Here is a 22263-nt window from a genome sequence, read left to right on the forward strand (position 1 = left end):
AACCCTGCATCTTTCCCTTAAGACCCCTCATTACATTTTGTGCAATGGTGGAGCCGACTTTTTTGTTCACTTTGATCCATTCTCTCTTCAACTCCAGCTCGTTCTTAAGCACCTTGGACGATTTCCGAACTTTGGCCTTCATTATGGCCCAAAATCTTTCCACCGGACGAATCTCCGGTGATTTTGGGGGGTTGCCGGTTTTTGGTACAAAAACAACTTTATTGTTTCTGTACCAATCCAACGTCGATCGCGCGTAATGGCGTGATGACAGGTCCGGCCAAAATAGTGTCTCGCCTCCGTGGGACCGCAGGAAGGGCAACAGACGCTTCAGGAAGCACTCGAGGCGGTAAATTTCGCTGTTGATGGTACCCGTTGTGATGTACGGTTTACTCAGTTTATTGGCAGCATTGGCAGATGGCCTGCCAGAGCAAGTATTTTGTGCGAATTTGTCCACTTTCTTCTTCCTTACGTCTTCCGGAACATCAAACCGTTATTTGGCAACGTAGAACTTCAGCCCCGGCATCTGCTTTGCGTCTGCCTTGATTTAGGGTTCGTCATCCATAACCACACATATAGGTTTCGTTAAACACTCTCGATACAGCTTCCTTGCGCGAGATTTGACCGCCGCGTTTCGTTGGTCACGCCGGTTCGGTGCTTTCCTGACCTTGAATACACGAAGCCCAGCTCGTTTTATGGTTTGCTGAACAAACCAGGCGGAACACTTTGCCCTCAGAGCCGTGTCACAAATCGAAAGGTTCAGATTACACTTGAAATAATCCGACACCTTTCGGACCTTCACCTGGTCAGCTGTCATCGATTTTCTCTCACTTACAGCCCGCCGCTCGGTCGTCTGGGACTCCTTGAAGGATTTTACCACCCGAGACACAGTTGTATGGGTAATTCCCAGTTGTCTTCCGATCCATCTCATTGTCCCAGTCGGATTTTCCGTGACATCGCGCAAAATATATCCACTGAACCGATTGCTATGAAATTTTGCACATGTAAAGAATACACTCCGAACTATTAGGTGTACCGGTAAGTTTCTTCGCTTTTACAACAGATAGCGTAACTTGGTTATTATTAGAGTGAATCAAATTTCCAGACATTCGTTGAAAAGCTACTGTCATTGCGCGTCAACAACATAGTTTTTCACCACTTCGAATATGTCGAATTTCGTACCGACGAGAGTGTTTTTGCGGGGAGCGTTACTTCATTACTTCAATATGAAGAAAAAAGCTGCGGAAAGTCATCGCTTTTTGGTGGAAGTTTATGGTAACCATGCTCCAACTGAGCGAACGTGTCAGACGTGGTTCGCACTGTTTAAAAGTGGTAATTTGGACTTGGAAGACGAAGAACGTTCCGGACCGCCACAAAAGGTTGAAGATGAAGAATTGGAGGCCTTACACGATCAAGATCCATCACAGATACAACAATAACTTGCAGATACACTTGGAAAAGCACAGCAAACCATATCCGATCTTTTAAAAGGAATGATCCGAAAGATAGGACATTGGGTTCCGTATGAATTGAAGCCACGACACATCGAACGCTGTTTTTTCACTTGCGAACAATTGCTCCATCGGCATAAAAGAAAGGGTTTTTTGCATCGAATCGTTACTACCGGTGAAAAGTGGGTCCATTACGACAATCCTATACGTCGGGATACCCCTGCCATACATCAACATCGACGGCCGCGCGGAATATTCACGGCCAGAAGGTTATACTGTCTATTTGGTGGGACCAGCTGGGTGTGGTGTACTATGAGCTGCTAAAACCGAATGAAACCATTACGGGGGACCTCTACCGACGACTATTGATGCGTTTGAGCCGGGTACTGGAGGAAAAACGGCCACAATACGAGCAAAGACACGATAAAGTTATTTTGCAGCACGACAAGGCTCGACCGCGTGTCTCGGAACCGTTCAAAACATACTTGGAAACGCCGAAATCGGAGGTCCTATCCTACCCGTCGCATTCTCCAGACATTGATCCGTCCGATTACTACTTTTTTCGATCGGTGCAACATGGTCTGGTTGACCAGCACTTCTCCAATTTTGATGAAGTCAAAAATTGGATCAATTCGTGGTTAGCCGACAAACCGGCCGATTATTTCCGCAAAAGGATCCGTGAATAGCCAAAAATTTGGAAAAAAGGGTGAGACTAGCGAATGCCAATACTTTGAATATCAAATTTGTAACCATTCTTGCAGAATAAAACATTAATTTTTGAAAAAAAAAAAACAAGAAACTTACCGGTACTCCTATTAGTTATACTCAGATTTTGATCAATATTTTCCCACAGACAAAAAAGTTACACACGGATAAAAATGGTGCATTTTTTTTCGAGTACAGGCCTTATCAAAAAAATTGTCATCAAAAATTAAAGTACTAGGAAAACTTAAAATATTGAAAAAAATTGCGAGATTTCGAAATTCAGTACTAATATAATTCGTATTTTAATGTGTTTCTAAACCCTTCCTGGATATGTGTGATTTTTTTCTGAATTTTTATAGTGTTGCGCGATACAAAAACAATTGTATTTGCAAATTTAGATTTTTTTAGAATATTGAGACGTAGTACTGGTTTAATTTATATTTTACTACTAGCTGACCCGGCAAACGTTGTTTTGCTATATAAACCATTTCTAGTGAATACTTTGGATGTTAAATAAAACATACTACAGGGTGGGCCATTTAAAGTGGAAGGATTTGTTTTTGCAATAGCAAAGTAAAGAAGTGGAATTTTAAAAATTTTTGTTTGAAATTCATTTATTTTGGTCCAAGGAGATTTGTTCTAACTACTTTTTGATTATGATATCTCGTAAATGACCGCCTCTGGCCTTGACCGCAAAATGTGCCCTTTTTTCGGCATTTTCCATCACTTTGCCCAATGTTTCGGCCGATATGGCAGCAATTTCTTGTCGGATACTGTCTTTCAGCGCAGCCAGGGTCCTTGATTTACCAGTGTATACCTTGGATTTGAAATATCCCCATAAAAAAAAGTCAGGAGGCGTCAAATCAGGTGATTTCGGTGGCCAGTCATAATCGCCGTTTTTCGATATTAATCTTCCGGGGAACATTTCGCGCAATAATTTGGTCGTGGCAACCGCTGTATGGCATGTAGCGCCGTCCTGTTGGAACCAGTAATTGTCCAATTCATTTTCACGAACAAATGGCAATAAAAAGATGCCTAACTCTTGCGAACGATGGCGACCTGATGTCGATGGAGTCTCTGCAACACTGGCTCGAACGGCATCAATATTCTCGTCGAAACATCTTGGTCGTTGTCTGGACAGATGACTGGCATTACCAACACTACCAGACGATATAAATTTGGCATATAATCAACGTATAGTGTTGTCTCCAGGCGATGTTTTAACTTTATTTTTATTTTTCCACGCACGTTTAGTTAACACAATTCAGAAGTTATTTTGAATGTACAGCTGAACAATTTCAGCGCGTTGTTTAGGTGTGTATTGTTCCATGGTTAAAATTGTACTGAAATGACGCTTCCAACGCGGTATGGCATTTGTTAATCTGACATCTCTGTCAAAAGTTATGGGGTTGCCAGATGCTTCCACTTTAAATGGCCCACCCTGTACATGGGTTGAAAATCCCGGAATCTTACAACAGATGGTGCCACCGAAAATTAACGAGATTCATTTCGAGAGTTTCATTTGTCACTAGCTTATGTGTGAAGTTTCATTACATTTTGTTGATTTGTTCACAAACTACAATTGTTAAGTGTCACTACCTGAGTATTCGTATAGAAAATGGAAAAAGAGGAATATCGTATTTTGATCAAATTAAAATGTGTTTTTGCTCCTTCGAGAACAACAGTTTATCGCTCTGGAAGGTCAAAAAAGACTACGAATTCAGAAATCGTGAAACAGAGGCATTGACCGATTCCCGTTCTGGCCGCGGGATTTTTCGTTAGAGAAATTTCCTTCGACTTGCACTGTGGTCACGCGTATTCCAGAGTTTGCCCCTCGGAATACATTCAAGGCGTGTTATTTGGCCTAAGAAATCTCAACTAAGTATTAATAAATGACGTTGAGGCGGCAAAAGTTCCACAGGGAACGTTAACGCCATTCAGGAAGAATTAATCGAATGTGATCAATAAAAAAAGAACGAATGCAATGATTTGAACGAAAGTTTGTGTGTTGTTTCTCTTTTCAATGTCTTTCATTAACCTGACTGACATGTTTGATCTGTTGTAAGTAAAATATCAACAATAAAAGTAATATATTTTTAGTCGTGTAGAAAAATGAAATAAAGATAATCTATATTTATTTCGTTCAATTGCTATCTCGATGAAAAACGTGCATGCAATGTTCAAGATGCACAGCTAAACTTATAACTGCTGGGTCCCGTTCATAGTCGGGAAACCAACAATACGCCAGACAACTTCAAAGGAGCTAATGTACCGGCCTATTTAGAACCGCATTATTTCGTCGTTGTGATCCGTCGTTGTTATCCGTCGTTGTCAAATTAGAAACAAAACCATGTTGCTTCCTTTATTCACAGACTTGCAAATGTATCAATTGCTCTTCATCGATCTACAGAACTCAACATTAATATGAGCATTGAATGTTTTTGAATGTGGTACTACTCAACGATTTTTAATTTCAATGTCTGCGTGAATGATTCCCCACCATTATCAGTATTTATTCGTTGATATATTAGATATCCGCCTACGCTTGTGATCGTGTCGTTGGTGGAATCTCTAGGAATACGCTTTGTACTTATTCCATCTGCCATGCAACGTGATAGAAGATTCAAATTACCTCATGAACCACACACCGTGCTTGTGGTAACAGTATAGAACAGTTATTCATAATCCGGAATCAAATTGGTTTGAAACTCGATCGAATTTCATTTCAAATTCAATCGTTCTATGCAAATGTGGCAAAATTGCCTTGTCGCAAAATAAACGTCAAAATAATTCATCCCTATTCGTGAAGTAATTTACTTTGTATCAGATTGACAGACCCAAAAGCATTTTTGAATTGTTGAAATTTGAATGAAAATTACCACTTGATGTCGTTTGAATACATAGAAGACATAATCTTACTTCTTTACTCAGGCATTTCCACCAAAACTTCATCCATAACATAAAGGGCCTGATCACGAACGTCACTTCACGGTGAAAACGAAATGAACCGCATATAACCTTGCATAAAAATCATTTCGTTTTCACCGTGAAGTGACGTTCGTGATTAGGCCCAAAATCACCCTCAGATACAATTTTCGTTCAAGATTTCCCCCCCCCCCAATTGCAGAGAATGTGTTGCTTATTCACATCGAACACATATTTTATACGTAGAATCAATTTTGAATAGAACGAATTTGTTCTGAAAGCGTATTTATTCCTCCCGAATATCCATTTCGCATTTTTGCTTCACTGAAATGGAACACGGAGCACAACGTTGTCTATGTCGAATTGCGTTGCAAGGTTGCCACATTTGCCAACTCGATTGGACTTGAGTCGAACGGATAACAAAATGCAAAATTGCAATCCGTTCGGATAAATTGGACTCTGACGCTGTGTCGGCGTTGCTCATGATAGCATTTTTCCTCTCGCCACTTATATGCACAACTCACGACATCATATGATGACATCTTACGAGACAAATAAAATCCATGTGCGTCAAAGATGGATTTTAGATTATTGTTTTTTCTTCGAATCACAATTTCTCGCGTCACTGTGCAGTCGCATTCTCTGACTCTAGTAAAGCTTGCGCATCGAATCAAGACAGGTGCTCTCCAGCAGGTGTTTTATCAGAATCGCTGACAATAGCGTGATTGTCATTTTGTAAATCGAGCATGTGTGATTTGAAGTATTTCAATAATTCGTTGTGCTCATTCGAAAATACTTCCAGCTCGCCGGCGATACGCTTTAGACGCCATCTATCATTTAACAACATAAATAAATTCGTTCTGATCGACCGACGGTTGAATTCTTTGAATATTGTTTATTGTTTATTCAAAAAAACTAAAATTGTGGATCAAATAGGTTATGGGGGTTTAAATTTGGTGTTATGTGAATTGTTTGAAGCCAAATTTATGAAAAAAATCAGATTTGGCGCAAACATTTCATTAACTATACGGGCAAGAAAATTTCGCGAAAAGTTTTTTTTGCTAATTATTTATTCCTAGAAGTTGAAAACAACCTCTATTCTAAGCATTACAAAATTGAGTGTACACCTTAAATTTCTCCAAACAAATTAACCTATTAAATAAGATCTTTGCGAATTAGCGTACTTTTTTCGTCAGTGTATGATGTCACCAAACCACTGCTTGGGCAGTGCTGGTTTTGTTTTCTGTTGGTGTTTGAAAATGTTTTTGTAAAAATGGCAAGTAAAAGGAAAGACATAGATATTATTACACGTACAATGATAATAAGGAAGACTTGTAGAGGAAAGACATTGCGGGAGATAGCAGCTGCTTTCAAAAAAATCCAATCTACATTGAAAATAAAAATCATGAACAAGTATAAATACGAAGGAACCATGAAAATATCCCGGGTAAAGGACGCAAACGGATCCTATCTTCTGATGATGAACGGGTAATTGTAAGAACATTTCGAAAGAACCTAAAACAAACATTTCCAAATTGATTACCGAAGTTGCCGGCACCATCGGAAGACCTGTCAGCGCAAACACTGTCCGGAGAGTAGCATATAGGAACAATCTGAGTGATCGTGTTGACCGAAATACTTTGTACGTGAAATACTTAAAGGTGAATATGAAAAACGACCTAAGGAGTTTTGCAACAAGGTCTTTTATACGAATGAGCCGGAGACCAATCTCTTTGAATCGGATGGAAAATAGATGGTGTGGAGGAATCCAGGATCGGTGCTCCAGGTTCAGCATTTGGTTACCACAGTAAAACACGGCGGCTGCAGTCATATCGCGGTTTCTGTAACGGAAACCGTGGAGTTTATCGATTCGGCGATGGGCAAGATGGCTTAATTGAACATCCTGAAACGTAACCTGCAGTCTTCCGTGCAGAAATTGGGTCTTCCTAGTGATTACTAAAGGGTGTGTCACATCAAATTGCATCACGGAAAAAACGCTGTAGAAATTTTATTTTTAGGAATTATATCTTCAGCTTTCGCTTATAATCAGATAAGAGAGTATAGATCACGTTGGCCATGCTTCACTGTCAATTTTTCGTAAATTTGGAAAAATGTCGTCGAACGAAAAACAACGTCGTGAATTAATCCTGTGCACTCATTTCGAGAATCCGGAGTTGTCACATCGGGACATCGGTAAGATGCTGGGAATCGTCCAATCCACGGTCAGCAGAGTACTAAAACGATACTTCGAGAACCTAACCATCGACCGGAAGGTGAAGAACGGCAAAAAGGATGCTCCGTCAGTGAAAAAGATCACAAGCGCATAGTTAAGCAGTTTAGACGTGATCCGAGAAGTTCGGCCCGGGATGTCGCCAATAAGCTGAATTTGTCAAGTTCATTCGTCCAGCGGACCAAGCAGCGGGAGGGCCTGCGTACATACAAGGTTTAGAAGGCTCCTATCCGCGACGAAAGGCAAAACATAGTGGGGAAGACGCGAGCCCGGAAGCTGTACACCGAAATGCTGACGAAGCCGCATTGCCAGGTAATGGACGACGAAACCTACGTCAAAGCGGACTTTCGTCAGCTGCCTGTTGTTCTTCTCCGCAGAGGACAAATTCAGCGTTCCGGAGGAGATTCGCAAGCAGAAACTATCCAAGTTTGCCAAAAAGTACATGGTGTGGCAAGCGATCTGCTCTTGCGGAAAGCGGAGCGCCCCCTTCGTGATGAACGGCACGGTAAACGGGCAGGTTTACCTTAAGGAGTGCCTACAGAAGCGCTTACTACCACTATCGAAGCAGCACGAGGGCCCGACCATCTTCTGGCCGGATTTCGCTTCGTGCCACTATTCAAAGGACGTGTTGGAGTGGTATGAAGCCAACGGGGTCACCTTCGTGCCAAAGGAAATGAACCCGCCCAACGCGCCGGAGCTTCGCCCAATAGAGAAATATTGGGCGATTATGAAGCAGGCCCTCCGGAAGAACCCAAAAGTTGTCGAATCGGAGGCGGACTTCAAGAGAAAATTGATTTCTGTTCAAAAAAAACTACAACCTGACGTTGTACAGAACCTTATGGACGGGGTAAAGAGGAAGGTGCGAGCATACGGGCTTGGGCTCGAAGTATGAATAAAAACTGTCTAACTGTCTATTACTGTCTGTTACTGTCTAAAATTTTCAAAAGGATCGGTCTACTGGGCGAATTTCTACAGCGTTTTTTCCGTGATGCAATTTGATGTGACACACCCTTTAGTCTAAACAGGATCATGACCCGAAGCACAGAGATCTCATCGCGCGGGAGTGCCTGCTCTATAATGTCCCAATCAACTCAAAACATCTCCGAAATCACCGGACTCGAATACTATTGACTGTCTATAAAGGGAAATCAAGAACCAACCGAATAAAAATCCAGGGAACTAAGTGGAACATGAAACGACGATTCAGGAGATTTTTTGAGAGTATTCCGTCCACAGTGACTAGAAATCTCGCCGAATTGATGCAACATGACTTTTGAGAGTCATTAGTATGTTGTTAATGAAAGATGTCGCACGCCGTGGAGCGATTTTGATCGAAACCCCAAATCCGAGATGGAGGATTCATGAAATGATACACCGCATCGGTTTTCATGCCGTCTGGTAAAAAGGACTTGTGTATATTTGCATTAGAGATGGGCAAACCGTTCATGAACGGTACGAAAGAACTAGTTCACTAAAAAGAGTGAACGAACGGTCGTCCTTTTTCAAAGAACTGTAGTTCTCCCCACGAACTGATTCCAAAAGAACGGTTTGCGAGTGAACTGTTTGCAAGCGAACTGATTGAGAGTGAACTGTTTGTGAACGAACAGTTTGCGAGTGAACTGTATGGGGAAGAACTGTTTGAGAACGAAGTGTTTGCGGGCGAACTGTTTGCTAACGATCAACGAGTGCAACTGAACTGATTTGCGCTGGACGAAATGAATAAATATAACGAGAACGCTTGTAAGAAAAATAAAACGATATTGTCGTTTACGAGCAAAATGCATGTTACGCAGGGTTTATTTTGTTGATGTATACTCAATTTTGGATTGAAAATAAAATTAGAATTTCGCAGTTTAAAAGTTTAAAAGTGAAAAAAAATCGCTCCCGGATTTCTATTATAATATGAAATCTTACAAGGAACATGTGTTTTGTGCAGACAGAAAATATGAAAAACTGCATATATTTAATGCACAGAGACATTAAAACCAAGCTGCCCGGGGGAAATCGGCATTGCAAATATATGAAAGTCGAGGGTATTTTTATATTGCAAGTAAGGTGAACGAGAACCGAGAACGGGTCGTTTGATTTAAGCTGTCTGTTGTTTGTGTTCTTTTTCACCCAAGGGAAGTTTATACGGCGAGAAAAATTGGAAAAGTGAAGAAACATTAGAAAATGTGATTGCTATACATATAATGTTAGGTATTGTTAGTCCAATTCAAATTTGCATTGGGTTGTATAAACACTCAGAAAACAAAAATTATGAAAGAAAATTACCTTTTCCATTTTAAATATGTTTTCTCTATATTAAAGTAACATGTTTTTACTGATGAGAAAAATTGATAATTGTGTTCGGTATTAGTAATTATCTTATATTACATTGGTGATTTTTCTTTCTTTATTTCATCCATATATAACAGAGGAGGCATCTTGTCTAGAACCACAGAGGGCGGATTTCATCATATCTCGTTCCACTTCGGTATCTTTTTTTTGATATGCACAATCCAACGACTGTTTACCATTCTTCTGTCATCATCACTCGGTAAACACTGGTGGAGTGAACAAACAATACCCAACAACCCTTTTCAGGAGGCCACCAAATCATTATCAAAGAGTTTAACGATGTAATTCTACAAACATATCCAAAATCAACAGATAGCCTAACGGAATCCTACATCAACTATTCTCGCCCCTCGCCCCATCCTACTCCGTTTATTTCCATCGATGCAGAACGCTTTGATTGGAACACGCTTTACTTCAAAACAGGGTATCAAAAATTGACTAGATTCATCCTTGGCTTCAAAAAAGGCACGCTTCTTTCGCAACGGAATCCGTAAGTTGCCAAATTAATGGGAAAAAGTAGTCGCTAGCGATGGCCAATACGTTAAATAGTGCATTAATTAATTTTATTATTCGATAAATATGTTTTATGCAAAACGACGGAACGAATTAAGTTGTCCAGCCAATAGAACCATTATTGGGAAGACAAACGATTTATCCAAAAGCGATATTTCTTAGTGAACGACAAAACATGTTGAATAGACCAATAGGAAGTGTGTGATTTTCAATTCAGCGAAATTTCACATACTGATTTTCCAGGGATGAATGGATATGTTGAAGGATAATCTTTTATCAAACCGTCAACATTTATTTGCGCCCCCAATAGCAATAGCATGCTTCCATTCTTTTCGCAGAGTACTTTGAAAACAAAATAAGTTGTTCTGAAATTATTCATGTACCCAATCAGCTCATCAATCTTTTCGCAGCAGTAGATTAACAATGAATTTGTCTCCTTGTCAAGGAGCGGAACCCACCTTAAAAAAGTCGAGAAATCGCTTCCTTCCCATTTAGCCCAACTTTGTAAGTCATTTATCCGAAAGCTCCCGCCATCTTTTCTGTATCTCTTGTTCGTTCGGCTCCAATGCCTTTCGCGGGTCGTTAATTTTGGCGGATGCTCCAAAAGTGGATGGATGCGTTTCGTTAGCATGCGGAAAGTGGATGAGTTGCTCATCACTGTGAATGGGTTCATTAGTGTCATTACATCACACGCCAATCAGTATGCTGTTAATTTGCACTGGGATGCAAAGCCACAGGGTTATTGCACCACGGGCGGTTTGAGGGAAAAATGGGCGTTTACGCTGCTGCATCCTCACGTCCATACACGATTCCGAGTGATTCATTGAGCTAATAAATTTATTTTCTTTTTTTTCCACATTTCTCCACATTTGGCTTCCAGGTTTGCAGCAAAGTCTTCGGGAATGCATCCGCCCTGGCCAAGCACAAGCTGACACACAGCGACGAGCGGAAGTATGTCTGTGGAATGTGCTCGAAAGCATTCAAAAGACAGGACCATCTGTAAGTATCGTGCTCCCTACAGCCCGTATCGATGTGACCAAGAAGGGGGGGATGGAAAACCGCCGGACCGGAATTCCGTACCGTTTCGGGCTGTCCTCCGGTCAGGCCTATTGCCGCCCCGGACACTCGCGCTTGCACCTTTGATTAATTGGAATTTTTGCCTCTTCCCCAGCAATGGCCACATGCTGACACATCGGAACAAGAAGCCGTACGAGTGTAAGGCCGAGGGTTGCGGCAAGTCGTACTGCGATGCACGCTCGCTCCGGCGCCACACCGAGAACCACCACAGCGCCCTGGGTTTGTCCGGCACTACAACGCCCACTCCGATGGCGGCTCCCAGTCCCGGTCCGGTGACGGCAACGATGACGACGACGGCGGCCACCACCATGATGAACAGCAACACCACCGGCCCACTCAGTGGGCTCAGCCTCTCGCCGGCGACCGCCAGCGGTAAGGGTTTAATTGGAAAATTCTCCGATCCAAAGGGGAGACGATTTCCGTTCGACGGAGTGTAATTTTCTTATATGAACTTCTCACCGAATTGATGGGTCAAGTGTTGTGACCAATATTTCAAAGACGGCGATTGATTGTCCTCTACCTCGAATGATCAATCGTTCTGCTTTGTATGTTGTTTGAGGATTTTGAGGATTTTCGACAGGAACGCGAATTTTCTATGTTCCACTCATGAGGATGTTGAATCAGAATAGTTTGAGATTTTATTATATTTATTTATTTTGGCTTAACGTCTTCAAAAAATGGTCTGATTCCCAATTTTTCTCCAACTAACTCGATTCGTGACTATCTCTCTCCACTTCCGCGGGCACCCCGTGCTCACCATGTCATGCTCCACTTGGTCTAACCACCTTGCTCGTTGCGCTCCTCGTCGTCTAGTCTCGGAAACCAGCAGGTATTTGGTTTTAGACGCATTGATTTTCAGTCCAATTCTCTCCGGTTCGTGCTTAAGTCTAGTGTAATGTTCAGCTACCGTCTCAAATGTTCTGTCGACAATGTCTACGTCATCAGCGAAGCAGATGAATTGACTGGATCTATTGAAAATCGTTACACGCAAATTGAACGCAGCTTGTCTCATATCACCCTCAAACGCTATGTTGAACAGTAGGCAAGAGAGACCATCAACTTGGCGAAGCCCCCTGCGGAACTCGAAAGAATCAGACAATTCGCCCGATATTCGCACAGAGCACTGTATTCTATCCATCGTTACCTTAACCACGCTTGTCAGTTTCACGGGGAAGCTGTTTTCGTTAATTTTTTCCTCTTCCGGCAGCATTGCTTCAAGCGAATGTGCGTAGTTTTCGGCGACATCTGCTTATTCCAGTCGCGTTAGATTGTATCGTCGCGGTCATCGGTACCGAATGTTGTTCACAACGGAGAGGCGTATCTTAACCATCACTAGGTAGTGGTCCGAATCGATGTTAGCGCCTCGATAGATTCTGACGTCAGTTATGTCCGAGAAATGCCGACCGTTTATCAGAACATGATCGTTCTGTGAGTTTCTGTTTGGTTTGGTGACCTCCAGGTGTATTGGTGGAGGAATGGTTGTTAAAAGAAGGTACAGCGGACGGACTTATTCTTAGAGGTGGCGAAATCGGTGAGTTTTAGGCCGTTTCCATTTGTTAAGTGGTGTGCGCTTTACATACCAATTACAGGTATGAACTCCTCCTCTTTACCGATCTGGGCATTGAAATCTCCGAAGATGATCTTGATGTCATGTTTTGGGCAGCGTTCGTATTCGCGTTCCAGCTGCGCGTAGAATTCGTCTTGGTCATCGGAACTTGCAAGATGAGGGCTGTGCACATTAATGATGCTGATGTTGAAGTATCGTCCTTTAATTCTCAATATGCACATTCTTGGGTTGATTGGCCACCAACCAATCACATGCTTCTGCATATTGCCCATCACAATGAAAGCAGTACCTAGCTCGTTAGTGTAACCGCAGCTCTGGTAGATGGTATGATCATCGCGAAATGTTCGTACTGTAGTTCCTCTCCAACACATTTCCTGCAGCGCTAAGATGTCCAACTTCCAGTAGTTCGAAAAGCACACGAGTACTTCCGATGAAATTGAGAGATCGACAATTCCACGTCTCAAGCTTCCAATCGTTAGTCCGTTTTCGTCGCCTGGGTCTGTGTCAATTAGTCCGGTTCGAATCTTCTTGTGTATCGTTCGTTGCTTGGTGGTGCGGCTTACGAGGCCTGCGAACCAGTGCAAGCCAGAAAAACGATCTATGACGATAGATTTTCTGACCTGAATGGGAATTTTTTTAAATTTTTAACGATTCTCTTCTAAGAGAAATTATGATCATGGTTTGTCCACCTCTGATCACGGTTTGTCCGAAAAATGATCATGGTTTGTCCGGTTTTAGAAATCACAATTTTTTAATGAAAAAAATTCTAATTTTCAAGCAGATGTTGCATTTTTTATTGCTTGAGTTTGTGTGATTTCCAACAAGTCGTCCATACATCGGAAGATGGGCACTTTTACGGGGAAAAAGTTTTTCGAACAACAACTTTTTCATGTTTTCTTTGAAAAAAATACAACTTATCCTAATGTTGTTTACAGTCATGATAGCGATATAGTGTATACGACAAAGTTTTAGATCTTGTTAAAATATGAACTTTTGTCGAAGACGTCAACTTTCTATCTTTTATAGTTTTTAGAATATAAGTCATTTATGTATGAAGATTCCTGAAAAAAAATAATGTTTCGCTCGTAACATTTTTATGTGTAAATTCTGACGTTTGACATGTTTCTAAATAGAGAAAGTTAGCAGAGCATTTGAAATGCGATAATTTATACAAAAAAAAATGTTACGAATTGAGCATTAATAGCATATTTTCAAAGAAAAACATGAAAAAGTTGTTGTTCGAAAAACTTTTTCGATGTAAATGTGCCCATCGTCCGATATATGGAAAACTTGTTCGAAATTTTAAGAGTTTTTTGAGAATTTTGAAAGCATATGTTTTCGAGAAAAATGAATTTAAATTTTCTAAATATTTTTTTTTCAAAGAATTTTTTTCCGAAAAAGTTTTTGATAATTTTTAATGAAAACCAAAATAATTTCTTGCGTTCCATTCTTTGGCTACACTTTTGTAAATCTGATATTTTTTTTGTAGGTTTTTTTTAAATTTGAGTTTTTTCAACTTTTTTTTCGAAAAATCATAATTTAAAAACCATAACATCTATAAAAAGATGGTCAGAGAATGAAATGTAGGAAATTACTTAGGTTTTCATTAAAAACTATGAAATAATTTTTTGGAAAAAAATTTCAATGAAAAAAAAATTTTTTGAAAATTAAAAATCATTTTTCTCGAAAACATATGCTTTTAAAATTCTGAAAAAATATATATAAATAACCCTTAGAATTTCCAATCAGTTTTCCATACACGGACGATGGGCATATTTACATGTAAAAAGTTTTTCGAACAACAACTTTTTCATTATTTTCTTGGAAAAATACTATTAATTTTTAATTCGTAACATTTTTATGTATAAATTATCGCAATTTATATGTTCTGCTAACTTTTCTCTAATTGGAAACATGTTAAGAACATGTCAAACGTGAGAATTTGCACACAGAAATATTACGAGCAAAACATTATTATTTTCAGGAGTCTTCATACAAAAATGACTTATATTCTAGGAACTATAACAGATAGAAAGTTGACGTCTTCGACAAAAGTTCACATTTTAATAAGATCTAAAACTTACACTATACACTATATCGCTATCTTGACTTTAAACAAAATTAGGATTAGTTGTATTTTTTCAAAGAAAATATAAAAAAGTCGTTGTTAGAAAATCTTTTTCCCTGTAAAAGTGTCCACCTTCCGATGTATGGAAGACTTGTTGAAAATTTGAAGGGCTATTCATATATATATTTTTGGTAATTTAAAAAAATATGTTTTTGAGAAAAAGTATTTTTAATTTTTAAAATAACTTTTTTTCAGCGCATTTTTTTCCAAAAAAATTTTGGTATTTTTTCGTAAAAAATTAAACAATTTCCTTCATTTCATCCTTTGACATGCATTCTGTAGGTATCATAGTTTTTAAGCTATAAATTTTTGTAAATTATTTTTCTAATTATTTTTCGAATATTTGAAGTATGCAAAGTTGTTTAAATGACCCATGTCTTTACATCCACAACGTTTCACTGCTATCTGAGAAGGTGCTGCCAACGGCCAGTCGAGTTGGCATGAAATTCGTCTGTTTTCACGTCACGCAATGTATACGATAGAGATGAACCAGCCTTTGGCTGAAAATCTCTTTAATAAATAAAGAAAAAAAAAGTATACGATCTATTCCAGCATGACGTGACAACATTTTGACTCCCTACAAACACTTTTTTTACGTTTTCATGTATTACACAAAATTAAACAATGTTATAATAAGTGGAGGCGATCTGGCGTAGCGGTAACATCCATACCTCTCACGCTAAAGGTCACGAGTTCAATTCTCACTCCCGACATTCTTCCGAAATGGAAGGTAAAAGTGACGAACCAGCCAAATGTGTTGAAAGTCACTATAATACAGAAATAAAAAAAAAAAAAAAAAAAAAAATGTTATAATAAAATTGAGAAACTTTCCTACAAGAATCATCAGTTGAAGAATATTTTATAGTTAGATTGGCTTGTTGTCAGTCAAATACTTGTGTGAAGTCACAACACCTGACTTGTTGCTGTTTCCGACTCTTGAACATCAATGTTGTATTTTCAGATCCATTTCAAAACATATAAATGAGCTTTCTTCTATATTTTTCCAACAATAGATGAACGTAGTTTAGGGGTAGGGGTAGGCGTAGGGTAGGGGTAGTAGTTAGGGGTGACGTAGGACTATACAAGGGGACAGCCTTTGCGGAATATATTTTTAAACATATTGTTTCATTTTCTTCTGCTGCGTGAATACCTACCTATATACCTGGAAAATTAATCAGTTTACTGTTTACTCTTTATGAACATGTTGGTAGTTCTGGAATGAACCTTTAGTGTTGTGTTTTTGCGTTTTTTTTAATTGGACCGTATCTAAAAATTCTTTTGACACCGATCACATTCTGTTCAGATAGCCCAGTAAGAAGGTCTTCTTCTGGCATGAAAATTACATCCCGGCATGAAACAACACACTTGCGTTTATTAAGGGTGGGATGGAAAATGATTTCAATAGGGGTCAAGTCGATTAGCGACTTCATACCCATTAGAAATTCAATTTGTTTAACATCACGTGTCTGAAGAATATATTGAAAACGATTCTTATCGTCACGCTGTGGTTTAGCATCCTTGAATTTATCACCGATCACATCTTCGATCGGTTTCCGGACAACAAAAGGGTTGGGTGGAAGAATGTTATCCTCAGTTGCTCTTAACAATAAAATTGGGGAAGCTCACACTCACACGTCTATGCATTAGGCTGTTCTCTTCCAATTATTTTCGTTTCAGCAGGCCGAACTGAAAAAATTTCCGTCGAGTCAACTCTTTTTTACAGTAATGTATTTGAATCCGGACACTTTGCATTACATTCAATATCATGCCACAGTTGCATGTGTTGCAACTGAACACTTTTTCACATCGAAATATTGGACCCTATATTGAAAGGTTAGACGTAGTCCTACGTCAAAAAATATGGAAAACCCATATGATTTGGGTATTGGTTGAAGTGTGATAGTGAGCGGATAGGATTTAAGCGAGAGGGTAATAAATTTGAGTGGTAAAACATAGCCTCAGAGAGACACGTGTGGAGTAAGACGAAGAAAGTGCACATACAAATGCACACGCAAACGTGAACGGTCAACAATCAAAGTCAACGTCAAAGTCAAAGTCATCCTCAACACGCAAACATAAACGCCCTTGAGTATCTGATAGTACAATCAGATGCGTTCCCCCGGTAGTGAGCGCCACTCGATGAACCAGGCTTGTGCGAGCTATTGATGGCAAGCGCCAGAGTGAACGTGTAAACAATCACGGTGCCCAACAATCAGGACCACCCCGTCTTTTCCCGAATAACGACATGCCGTGTACTACAGCCAACAGGTAGATTCATTTTATATAGCTTATTTTGATGAAAATACCATGAGCAATTTTTTTTCTCTATTACAGTGACTTTTAACACATTTCGACTGGTTCGTCACTTTTACTTCCATTTTTGGAAGAATGTCGGGAGTGAGAATTGAACTCGTGATCTCTGCGTGAGAGGTATGGATGTTACCACTACGCCAGATCGCCTCCACACCATAAGCAATTATTTTGTAATGTTTCGCAATATAAAAGAACATTGCTACGTCACATGTCGATTTTTTTCAAAGTTTTTGGGAGTTTTTTGAAAAACTGAATATACAGGAATCGACGTTTATCTTTTGTTAAGAAATCATAGAACAAAACTTATTTGTATGTTTTGAATCGGAAAATACAACATTAATGTTCAAAAGTCGGAAACCGCAAAAAGACAAGTGTTGTCACAAAAGAAACACTGGAAACAAGCGAATTAAACTGTAAAAGATCCTCCAACTGAAGGTTCTTGTAAGAAATTTTCTCAATTTTACTTTGACATCATTTACTATTTGAAAATCGTGTGATTTATACATGAAAACGAGAAAAAATCCTGTTTATAGACAGTCAAAACGTTGTCACGTCACGCTGGAATGGGTCATTTAGAGATTATTTTTGGCTTTACCTCATCCGTCAAACATTCTTTCCTACAAACTGTGCTGAGATTTTCAGAGTAGAAGATTTGACATTACGATCTGTTACGTTGATGTTATAGCGGATGCGAACATTCTTCGCACCATTCATGAATTTCGAGCGAGACAGATTTCTTGATGTGAGAAAGGAACGAACATATTTTCACGTTGGAATCGGGTTCAATAATTGTCAATCACAACCCCTTCTGAACTCATTTTTCTCAATTCAATTCCTTTTTTTTCATTTTTTCAAGAACCAGATATTCAAACCTCTTTCCTTGTTTGCAAATTTGCCGAATCTGATTATTTTTCTCAGTCACTCGCTTTTGGAGGAGAACAAAAATCAGAACACAAATTAAGCCGACAAAGTGTCAAACGTCGTCGCAAGGGTTAGTTCCCAGATGAAGTTGCAAAATTGTACGAATGTGAGAAGTATTGCAAAGGGGACCGGTACCATAACTATGACAAATTGACAAAGCCAAGGAAGAACGTGTGTCATACCTCCATGGAGCCTATGTTGACGATGGCCCGTCAGAAACAGGAAGCACGGGCAACACGCGGGTGTTTGATAACAATATAAGTTTTTCCTCTGGTACATGGAATATAAACCCGAAGACGATGATGGATGAGGGTTGAGAGAAAATGGGAGCGTAGAAAAAAAAACCAATGAAAATAGAGCCTTACATCGGCATGCCCAAGTTATGTGGGGTTGAAATAGTTTGTTGACGTGAATACCACGTCGGGCATTGAAAGATGTGTGGATGCGAAAAGTTGTGCTTCGGGACGAGAGGGAATGTGATTGCAGTGACGATTTTCCAGAATTGAAGCAAATTCCATCCATTCTCCGACAACCAATCTTGGAAGCAGACGTTTGCTTTTAAAATGCAAATATGGCAAAACTAATATTTGGACATTATTTGGTTGCCATTTCAGGTGACGCAAGTTCTCCACACGGTGCCACCTGCAGCATCCAGTTCACGTCCGCAACGCATGGCTCGGGCATTTCTAGCAACTCGAACAGCTCCAGCAGTTCCAGCAGCAACCACTCCAATAGCAACCACATTAGCAACGGAAACCCTAGCGACTCTAGTATTTATTCCAAATCCCCTTCGCCAAGCTCTCCCGGTGGAACCGGAAACGAAGGCCTCACCCGGCAACAGTTGGATCTGATCACACAAATAATGCAGCAGACGAAGCAAGCGAATGCAGCGGCGGCCGCGGCCGCTTCCGCCGGCCAGAAGATTCCTCCACGACCGAGAACTTGGAATATGCAGGTGAGTTGTTTCCCCCGCCCACTGCGACCTCTACAATTCTACTAATACGGCTTCAAAATACTTCCAATGCCTCCCTGAAATGGCTAATTGCCAGTTTCCTGTTGTTATTTCAATTAGCAGGATGGTCCGGTGCGGAAAGGGAGTCGTAATTTGAATTTCTCACAAAAATGGCAGCCATTATCATTTTACCCCAGGTGGAACGCTCGTTTCCAATCAGGACATTGGGAGTCTGGGTATTCGGTATGGCTCCCGGAGGAGGAGGGGAGGGGTTATGAATGGGGGCGAAAAAACAACGCCAACCAGCAGCATCGAGGGCTAGCAACGACGACACATCGTTTGCATTGTGATACTGCTCTCATATATATGCAGCATTCAACCTTCGCAACCCATTCCTGTGGCGAGTCCATACTTTCAACCCATGGCAGCAGGGTTGGGAGGATACGGAAGAGCATACAGAGGGAGATGCTGAGCGCTGGCGGTAGAATATCTGTGCATTTTTTACCTTTAATACGTTTAACGCTACCGAGCATGTTATTTAATGTGAATAAGTTACGGGAGATGTCGACTAACAGGGAGGAATCGATCCAAGAGCATCGGATTTTCTCTAAAAATTTGAAAAATATTGTTGGTACCAATTACGAAAGAAAAAAAAAACAACTATATAATTTCATTTTATCACCACTGAACACCACTTCATTCAGTAAGGATGCCAAATCAGAAAACAGGACTCGATTTTATGTGATAAAGTTAACGTTAATAACTATTTCCGCTATAGCTTAATTTTGTTCATTTGCACACAAATCGAATCGGATATTCTCTTAGATTTGTCTAATATGCTTCCCTAAACGTATAATAATGGAGGAAAAAGCAAACAGCGGTGTACTTTGTTCATGGAAGCACCGGATCGATTTTCTGGCCGTTAGGCGAGAGTGCTTCTGTATTTTTGCATGACACGCACAGCAACAACTATTCGCAGCGGGGGCTTGGTGTAACACACATTTAACTATCTTTACCTGCTTATAGACGGAACTGTCAGTCTCGTTCTAATTTGCGTTGACGGGATTGACAGTTCGTTTTCAGATTCGATTTTTTTTTATTTTCATAAGTCAACAGAATGGTTGAAAACGGAAAGGGGATTATTTACCTGAAGCGAGAGAGATTGATACAACCATTCCATGCCAAACCGATATAATAGTTCTCAGAGAAGTGTTAGCTTTTGACGTGGGACTACGTCTAACCGGAGTAAATGGGGGGTAAAACGAAAACCTAAACACAGAACATGCAGGAAAAAATGAAAGATTCCGAATGCTTATAACTCGAACATTTCTTACTGGATCGGAAAGATGTTTGCATCAATTGATAGGGAATATTTCTACGCATTTATCGCAAATAATAAAATGTTATTTTGCATTAGATAAACAATTGAATAACTGTAAAATGTTAAGCGCTATCTAAACGCCCTATCTACCACGTTTTGATTGGTCCGATTCACGGTTTCCCCAACACAGCCATCATAACCAAGCAGCCTTGGGGAAATTGGCATTACAAATTCATGCAAGTCGGGGGAATTTTTGTTCTCACCGAAATATGCTCCCTAACACAGACTTCAAATCCATGGAGCGTGGGAAAATTGACATTGCAAATTCTTGCAAGTCGGGGGTATTTTTGTTCCGGCTGAAATGTGTTTCCCCAACACACACTTCAGAATCAAGGTGTCTGGGAGAATCGGCGTTGTAAATTCGTGCAAATCGGGGGCATTTTTGTTCCAACGTTAATGTGTTTGCCTAACACAGACTTCCAATCCATGGAGCGTGGAGAAATTGCCATTGCAAATTCATGCAAGTCGGGGGTATTTTTGTTCCTGCTGAAATATGTTTCCCCAACACAGACTTTAGAACCGAGGTGTCTGGGAGCATCGGCTATGTAAATAAATGCAAACTGCGAGAACTTTTGTACTCGCTTGCCTTTGTGCAGACTAGAGTATGTTTCCTTAACACGGTCTTCTAAAGTTAGGAACTTGGGCAAATCGTGTAGACATTAAAGGCAAATGAACTTTCAAGTTCAAAGCCTCTATAGTATAAAAAGTAGAAGTTTAAGTTGTTGATTCATGCAAGCCGAGGATACTTCTGCACTCGCATGTTTTTTTTTGCACTCCGAAAACTGTTTTCCTAACACGGATTACAAAAGCAGGTACGAACCCAACGATTTGGCTCGGTTATTCAAAATCGCATTGAAGGATATGCCTTCATATCTTCTGCTTACTGAATTTCTACGCATGCCATTTGATGATTAGGTGAAAAGTTGATAACCATTTGCTGCGATAACGCCTAAATATTGATTAAACAACATACATTATAAGTACATGTCAAAATCGAAACTGAGTGCCTGAAGTTCATCAAATCAAGCAAATTTACGTTTCGAGAAGTACCTACACTTGAGAGATGTCAACTTCAGAGGGAAAAGTAAAATTAAATAATCATTTGATAATTCTTCCGTTCACATATTTTGTCCTAGGCAACGTAAAAGAACTTTCCTTAAATTTATTTGTAACGAAGAACATAGTCTATCACAATGCATGAATTGACCGTACATGGCATTTATTCAATCTCTTTATTCACAAAGCAAGTATATTGTATTCGATTGAATTCGGAAATTGTTTCATTCAATCAAAAATTTAATCAACACAAACATATGATTGCTAAGCTAAGGTAGTCCCACGTCAACCTTGCGGATGTATCATAGATGTAACCCACCCATTTTTTTCTTTATCACAAAATATAAGACCCATATTTTATATTTTTCATTGTGTACATTTCACAATGGTACACCCCGTAGTCCTACGTCAAAAAAGGGAAGACATTTTTGGACCATCGAATAAATTTGTAAAATCATGACTCAAAAACCAAAAAAATGCCTCTCTGATTTTTGGATATAATATCTCAGCTTTCATGAAAAAAAATATTTAAAAAGTGGGGCCCTTGGTCCCGAAACCATTAAAATATGAACAACAAATACAATCAATAATTACGAGAGCGGAATTCAATTTTTTTTGCAAGTGTGATATGTAATAATGTGAAGAAGACTAGCTCATTGACTTCAATTGGATATGTCGTTCATCTGAATCGGTTCAGTAGTTCAAAA

General features: G+C 39.8%; 1 protein-coding gene across 5 annotated transcripts in view; it reads left to right on the plus strand.

The window, feature by feature from the left end:
* LOC129762268 (serine-rich adhesin for platelets) overlaps positions 1 to 22263 on the plus strand; it is a 481936-nt gene that overhangs the window by 385558 nt on the left and 74115 nt on the right. For all 5 annotated transcript variants that reach the window (XM_055760379.1, XM_055760383.1, XM_055760380.1 and 2 more), the window contains exons 6-8: positions 11042 to 11160; positions 11333 to 11610; positions 18782 to 19122. In XM_055760379.1, coding sequence (XP_055616354.1) covers positions 11042 to 11160; positions 11333 to 11610; positions 18782 to 19122 — 738 coding nt within the window. The remainder of the gene's footprint in view (positions 1 to 11041; positions 11161 to 11332; positions 11611 to 18781; positions 19123 to 22263) is intronic.

Source organism: Toxorhynchites rutilus, chromosome 1 (assembly GCF_029784135.1).
Source record: "Toxorhynchites rutilus septentrionalis strain SRP chromosome 1, ASM2978413v1, whole genome shotgun sequence".
Lineage (NCBI taxonomy): Eukaryota > Metazoa > Arthropoda > Insecta > Diptera > Culicidae > Toxorhynchites > Toxorhynchites rutilus.